This window comes from Gastrolobium bilobum, unplaced genomic scaffold (assembly GCF_033153095.1).
Source record: "Gastrolobium bilobum isolate Gb01-03AN ecotype WA unplaced genomic scaffold, APGP_CSIRO_Gbil_v1 utg6105, whole genome shotgun sequence".
Classification (NCBI taxonomy): domain Eukaryota; kingdom Viridiplantae; phylum Streptophyta; class Magnoliopsida; order Fabales; family Fabaceae; genus Gastrolobium; species Gastrolobium bilobum.
The window spans coordinates 393,789-401,596 of record NW_026899702.1 but is presented as its reverse complement, the minus strand read 5'-3'; the positions used below and the strand labels follow the sequence as shown (position 1 = coordinate 401,596).

General features: G+C 31.7%; 1 protein-coding gene across 1 annotated transcript; it reads right to left on the bottom strand.

The window, feature by feature from the left end:
* Nucleotides 1–3,586: 3,586 nt before the first annotated feature.
* Nucleotides 3,587–7,546, bottom strand: LOC133292739 (elongator complex protein 5). The gene is made up of 9 exons (XM_061491183.1): nucleotides 7,256–7,546; nucleotides 7,057–7,149; nucleotides 6,793–6,959; nucleotides 6,577–6,623; nucleotides 5,644–5,713; nucleotides 5,270–5,493; nucleotides 5,089–5,178; nucleotides 4,344–4,419; nucleotides 3,587–4,265 (listed from the first exon to the last, which is right to left on the bottom strand). Exons 1-9 carry the CDS (start codon nucleotides 7,420–7,422, stop codon nucleotides 4,081–4,083), a joined length of 1,119 nt encoding a protein of 372 aa, XP_061347167.1. The 5' UTR covers nucleotides 7,423–7,546; the 3' UTR covers nucleotides 3,587–4,080.
* Nucleotides 7,547–7,808: the final 262 nt, after the last annotated feature.

Sequence of the window (7,808 nt, the reverse complement as noted above, 5' to 3'; positions counted from 1 at the left end):
TTTTCTTTTTCTTCAGATTTCGTTGCTAAAGTTGAATTCTTTGGAATGAGTTTTAGTTTTTCTTTTCAATTTTTGATCTCCTATTCTCTCTGATGAAGTGAAAATCGTGAAAATCCCTTCACAATCAGGTATTCTTTTTCAGTTCTTCAATTTTGAATTCTCTATCATGCATTATGTTTCTTTTCATTTTTTTTCTTTTGTTTTAGTTGCTAATGTTGAATTCTTTGGAATGAGTTTTAGTTTTTCTTTTCAATTTCTTAACTCCTATTCTCTCTGATGCATTGAAAATCGTGAAAATCCTTTCACCATCAGGTATTCTTTTTAAGTTCTTCAATTTTGAATTCTCTATCATGCATTATGTTTCTTTTTTATCTTTTGTTTTAGTTGCTAATGATGAATTCTTTGAAATGGGTTTTAGTTTTTCTTTTCAATTTCTAAACTCCTATTCTCTCTGATGAAGTGAAAATCGTGAAAATCCTTTCATAATTAGGTATTCTTTTTCGGTTCTTCAATTTTGAATTCTCTATCATGCATTTTCAATTTTTGATCTCCTATTCTCTCTGATGAAGTGAAAATCGTGAAAATCCCTTCACAATTAGGTATTCTTTTTCAGTTCTTCAATTTTGAATTCTCTATCATGCATTATGTTTCTTTTCATTTTTTCTTTTCTTTTAGTTGCTAATGTTGAATTCTTTAGAATGAGTTTTAGTTTTTCTTTTCAATTTCTTAACTCCTATTCTCTCTGATACAGTGAAAATCGTGAAAATCTTTTCACAATCAGGTATTGTTTTTTTTCTTTTAAATGCACATATTTCGATTTTCTTCTCATTCCTCACACTTTTGAAATTCGAATTCTGAATTGATTTCAAATTAGGGATTAATATATTTTTAAATAATATCTACGAAACCAAAATTTTTATTATTATTTAAAGGGTGTATTCAATTAAGATTTTAAAAAATTATTTTTGATTGCAAAACCATTAATATTCAATTAGGGATTTTAAATAATTTAAAAATTCATATATTACTATATTTTTAAACTAACATTGAAAGTTGTTGAGTCTATTAAAACTTTTGAATTATTTATTATACCTGTTGTATTTCTATTGGTATGAAAAACTTAAAAGTTGTGGTAACTTAACAACTGAGCTAAAATAGTGCTTCACTTGCAATGCAGATTGCTTCAATTTCTTAATTGCTATTATAGTGTTCCCACAGTTAGTCATAAATAAAACAAAATTAGAATTTTAAAATGATAGTAATTTGAAAATCGTTTGGAATTACAATATGTATGGAAAAATTCAAAGGGCACAATAATCCAAGTGAAGGATTAGGAAAAAAATTTAGTGCTCATCCCAAAAATCAGTAACTCAACTAAAATATTTGACTCTTGGGTTATCTGCAGTTTTCACTGTTAGTCATAACTTAATCGGCATTAAATGTATATAATTGAATTTGTAAAAAATTAATAAAACAAATTGAATGAAATTTGAAAAAGTAAAAATAACACTTGCTATTTGTTTGAATTGAATGAAAATTTAATGTTCAGATTAAATGAAATTTGTAAAGACATAAATGAAACGACATTAATGGTTAGGTTGAATGAATTTGAAAAGATAAATTCAAAAAAATATAGAATGAAATTTGAAAAGAAAAATATAACATTTGCTGGTGGTTTTAATTGTAATTATTATGTGACAGGGAGATCAACAAAACACAATGCGTCGGTGGGAAGTGGACGAATGAGGTTGTAAAGAAAAGAGGGAAGCTCGGTTTCCTTGAACAATGAAATTAGATGGTGGATGCTAAGCAATAATGGCACCCTCTGCTACTGTTTCAAAGCTGAACAATACTGTGAAATAAGTATGAGAAAAAAGGCTACAAAATGTGCAAAACTACGAAGTTTGCCACCTTCTTTTATGGTATTATGTTTAATATTTCAAGGCAGTTCCTTTCTGTTAAACGTTGCTAATTAAACTCATAATAATAACGATAAGAAAAACAAATTATGTGAATTTATGATTCCTGAATATTCGTTCAATGTAACATAAAAGTTGCAGAATATATATATATATATATATATATATATATATATATATATATTAAAGTTTGAATGGTTATGATTCCCTTTTTCTCTCTCTTCCTTTATCACCATTCATCCATCTTTGTACGGTTATGATTTAGTAGCTGGAGATAAAATTATCTCAAGCAGCTTGAGAAACGATAAGCCCATATATATATGGGAAAAACATTTCTCAAGCAGCTTGAGATAAGTTTATCTCCGGCCACGCCAAAACTACGTCGTTTTATTTATTTATTTCCTTATATTAATTGATTTACCTTTGAATGGTTATGATTCTCTTTTTCTCTCTCTTCCTTTATCACCATTCATCCATCTTTTTACAGTTATGATTGAGTAGTTAGAGATAAAATTATCTCAAGCAGCTTGAGAAACGATAAGCCCATATATATATGGGAAAAACATTTCTCAAGCAGCTTGAGATAAGTTTATCTCCGGCCACGCTAAAATTACGTCGTTTTATTTATTTATTTCCTTTTATTAATTGATTCACCTTTGAATGGTTATGATTCCATTTTTCTCTCTCTTCCTTTATCACCATTCATCCATCTTTGTACGGTTATGATTTAGTAGCTGGAGATAAAATTATCTCAAGCAGCTTGAGAAACGATAAGCCCATATATATATATGGGAAAAACATTTCTCAAGCAGCTTGAGATAAGTTTATCTCCGGTCACGCCAAAACTACGTCGTTTTATTTATTTATTTCCTTATATTAATTGATTCACTTTGAATGGTTATGATTTCTTTTTTCTCTCTTTCTTTATCACCATTCATCGTCTTTGTACAATTATGATTTAGTAGCTAGAGATAAAATTATCTCAAGCAGCTTGAGAAACGATAAGCCCTATATATATATATTATGACAATTTTATCGGTTAATTTTTTTTAATAAAAAGCTATAATTTTATAATTCATCCCTTATAATTTAGGAGCTAAGAAATGATGTTATCGTTGAGAGATATGAGAAGACAGAAGGAGTTTCAAACCAACAATGTTAACATCAATGCAGAATTGGTACACCTACAACATCTAATAACTCTTTATACAGAAACTAATTTTCATCAATTCGAATCGTACCAAGGTATCATTTTAATTTACACATCAAACTTTATAAAACTAAAAACAACTACAACTATTTGATCAAGCTGCTTCACTTGTATTTTAATCTCCTCTAACCATTCTCTGATCATATATTTCAAGTTTTCAACCTCCTTTGTACAACAAAAGGGTTTATATCTGTGCTACTTAGCTAATTATACATATATGGAAAAAAACTATTATCATGTTACATAAGATTAGTTTTCTTTTTTACACATCCTTCGATAACTGGGTAGTCCTTTTCTTTTTCTTTATTTTTTCAGGTGGTAGAACTCACATATTTGTCTCTATGTCATGAGATAATTTATCTCCTTTAACATGAGATTAAAAACACCCTAGGTATATTACACAAAATATATGAATAAATAAACCTTAACTAACATAGCTACACAATATTTTTTTAGTTATTACATATTAGGTACTTCCATTTATAAATCCCGATAAAGTTATTGGGATGAAGTTTAAGCACCAACCCTCAGCCTAAAAGGACAAGAGGAAAGAAGAACGAAACATGAAACACTTTGCGTTCCACATTTGGACAAATTTTAACCAGCAGGATCTGAATTCCCTCTATGCATAGAATGGTTCAAAGAATGTTACCCTGTTGATATGGTGAATAAATAAGGAGAGCTTTTCACCCATGAGGTGTAGCTTTCCTTGCAAGAATACACCGTTGGTAAAGCCTGAGCACGAGGAAGAAACGTTCACAAAATCATCAAAACCAATTCACGTTCCTTTGTAGGCTTAGGCTGTACAACATGTTGGAATGTGACACATCCTGTGCATTTCACTTCTGAACAATTAAACAATATCGGCATTTTTTTAATCATTTTTTTAGTCACAAACCTATTCTACCCTTAATGTCACCATGGGATACAAAAGATGCAAACAAGAGTATACTATATATCTAAATCATCATCTGGGTCTTCATCAGAATCTGGCATCTCATCATCTGAATCACGAAAATATATAATCTCACCCATGGCAGAATCCTCCTTTTTACCACTTGAAATGGGTGGTGTCTCATTGCTGCTCTCTTCAGCTGATCTTCTACCATCGTAAATTTGTATCGGTCTACCATTTCCTATAAGAATAGAGTATAAGAGTATATACATCATGCAAACATCTGTAAGAAAAGGAACAAATACAATACATTTCATACCTTGGTGTTCGAAAGGAAGTACAACCTTTGCCCTATCAATTTTCTCCTTCTCTGACAGCTGGAGATTGAATTGTACCTGTAAGAAAAAAAATCATGTTTCTTCCTATTATTTATTTACAGTCATTGACAAGAAATCAACTTCACATCATAAAGCATTTCTTGCTCGGTCTCTTTTGAGTCTCCAGACGTGTTTGTGACTGTGTTTATACATTTACACATATACTCTGTTATCAAAATATCTTCAAGCCTGTATTAGAGTAGGTAAACAAACTAGCTGCTTTGAATGTGTAGGCCTGGCTTCAGCACGCCAGATGTTTCCAAGACAGTTTGTGCCCGTTACAAATTAGATATAAAACTTTGATCCTATCATCAATCTAGGGCATAGAAAATTTACCTTACAATGTTAGAAATACTCAACGGTTCAACTGAAGAATCAAATTGGCACTGGGAAGTTGTTGCAAATTTATGCTTAAGTGTAATCTTTCCTAGCATCAAAGTTTTTATTTTTTAATTATTTTAAAAAACAATTGTGAGTGCTATGTTCTCCTTTCACCAAAAACAGCAAAACCTTAGGGGGGGAGGGGGGACTCATCAGAAGAAAAATCTCTTTTGTAGATCCTTTTTCTTCTGAAAACTATGTAAAATCTCTAACTACAAAAAGATTGTTAGGACTTGGTCTTTTCCTTCTAGTGACAGAAACATGACTTCACACCAGTTTTCCATCTACAGGAAACTATAGACTGACCTTTGGCAGTAGGCCTGCAATGGTCGTTCCATCCACTGATGAAACTGGTGCAAAACTGATTTCTCCAAGCTCAACTTTAAATTCTTCACCCTGAATACAGGTTAAGAGATTTTACATCAGTGCACCAATTTTTTAGATTAGTCATTTCAAATAAGCTTACAAACAGGAAGAAAGAGATCACCGTCACTCTAACTCGCCCATTTCTACGTTTGAACCTAACATTAAATTTTCCCTTGGTAAAGTTTTGTTCAGAAAAGGAGTTCTCTAAATATCCTCTCTGACCATCAGCAGAATGATGAAATGGGTCTACACTGGCCACTATGGAGGACATGTACTCAAAAACAGCTGCTGCCCTCTCTTCATGAAGGTCAGAATGCAATAACCCAAAAATACTTGAAATTTGATCTGCAAACATAGACAACAACGATTTTAAGGAAGAAATTGTTAAAGTATCAAGTCAACCTATGCCATAAATATTAGCTGCTGAAATAATCAGCTATCAAACTAGACAATGCTATGCAAGGAACTTCATTAAAACATTACAAGAGCAAATACCATGGCTACGCAGATTGCTTACAAGGCCTGCAACTGACTGCAGAGATGCATGTCTCAACAGTTCACTTAGCTGATAATATCCAACAAGAATCCATTAGGATTACAGATACACAGATAATGCATGACAACCTAGAAATCATACAGTCTTAAATAGAATATTACAGCAAGAATTCTTGAGCAGGAAGTTTTTTCTAGTTATCATTCTACAATTTGATATTGAAATTTCTTGAAAAACCTTCTGGCGCAGGAATTCTAGGTGTAAAAGGAAAATAAAAAACTGGGAGGCACAAACACGTTAATTGTTAGATACGGATTACAGAGCAAAATAATATCCAACATTAAGTTGAAATATAATATCTTTCTAACTGCTAAACGGCTCATTTATTTCCTAGAAAATTTTAAAAGTTAAATGAGAAAAATGGATGTACTCCATCCAAGATTTACCAAATTTACCCCCAGCTTCTAACCTCGAGGAAACCAACTTTCAAATGTAATTCAAAGTAAACTGAAAAGATAGAACAGTAGTTTCTAACACCTTTTCATGTAGCCAAAGTCTATAAAATTCCACTTAGCTGAATAATAACTATAGAAGCAGTATGAATATTAGAAAGTAAGCCCACAGACTCCATGCAAAACCTTCGTAATTTGAGATAGAGTCTATTATTTCAGTTGTTATACTATTCTTAGAAAGAGATGGGAAATCTCAAAAGATTATTGTTCCAAGGTTATTTGCATTAGCTTGGAAATAAAGAAAATAAACTTCTCATATTTTTCACAATCTTAAAGTATTCAGCTATATGCTTATACAGTCAACATATTAAGTACTGAGCCTCGAAGAATATTCATTCCAACACACCATCACACTAAATTCAACTTCATTTAAAGCTGTGGCAATGGTATTTACTTTCTGACAATCACAGCATGTAAACATACCGAGTCTATGGCAACACAGAAGCGGGCTTTATTTTCTCCAACCAATCCTGCAGGCATATGAATTCGAAGGAAAAAAAAAAAAATCATCCAAAAGAAAAAGAATTAGAAAAATTAATAAAATCATAAAATTCATTCACTGATGCAAAAATGTTCATTCAGTGAAAAATAGCATAAATTAAAAGCTAACGTTAGTTACAGAACAACTAACAGTAATACCTCTGCCCAGTTCCGTAATTACCGAAAACAACTTATCCAAATCCTTCACGGTTTTATAAGAACTAGTAGAAACTGAAGTTTGGGGAGAAGGATCCGTAACATTTCCAGATTTCCTCATCTTATCCTTCCAACCAAGAGGATCCGTATAACAATCCAAAACGTGAATCCTGCAGAACAACAATACAATTTAATATGTTACATACCTACAGTATTGAAAATAAAATCAAAATTTATTTAAGATCAAGATATAAATTTTTTTTTTACCAATTCTTAGAAGATGCAACATCCACTCCCTTCATCTTTAACAAATCAGTATAAGACGATGGATTCCGAGAAAGTGCAACGATCACAATAGCACTATATAAGAAAAGAAATGATGGTGAAAAACATGATATATAAAGTTTGAGAATAAAAAAAGATAGAGAAAAGAGGTATAGTGTTAATGAAGAGTAAGTAAACCGACTGTGACTGAGATTTTCGGGCGATGACGTGTGAGGAGAGTTGAAGTAGAATGTGAGAGAATACATGGAATCCAAAAGGTGAAGCGAGAGAGTCCTTGATTGTGAGAGAAGGAGCGAGCTCTCCCTCTAATGCACCATCTCTTAGTGACCTACAAATTGATTCTGCCATCTTCGGTGCAAGCTAGGGAACAACTGTTAGCAAGCGATGGAAACTTCTAGAACCGACGACGCAAAGACCTTGTTCGCGTTTGTTCGTTGGGGAACAATTTCGTGAAGGGAGCAAAACCGGAGAAGCTCCGCCACCAGTGGATATTGGAGGGCTTTTTGTGGGAAGGGGTTAAACAAAATTAAATTATATTTCGCATACGAGGTTTTTTTTTTTTTTTTTTTTTTTTTTGAGAAGTTATTTTTCAGCTTTATTTTTCTTCCAAACTTGTAAAAATAAAAATCCAAGTGGTGAATGTTTCTGAAAAATTATTAATTATTACATTTTAAATATATTGCAGAATGATTGTTTGATTTGATATTTTTAATTGTTACTTTTATTTTATGGGG

What these genes read in the sequence shown, in the direction of transcription:
- LOC133292739 (XM_061491183.1), bottom strand. Translation starts at nt 7,422, where the DNA reads ATGGCAGAATCAATTTGTAGGTCACTAAGAGATGGTGCATTAGAGGGA. An exon ending in GTTGCATCTTCTAAGAATTG is followed by an intron (nt 6,960 to 7,056) that starts GTAAAAAAAAAA and finishes GTTGTTCTGCAG; the next exon opens with GATTCACGTTTTGGATTGTT. An exon ending in AAGCAATCTGCGTAGCCATG is followed by an intron (nt 5,494 to 5,643) that starts GTATTTGCTCTT and finishes CTATGTTTGCAG; the next exon opens with ATCAAATTTCAAGTATTTTT.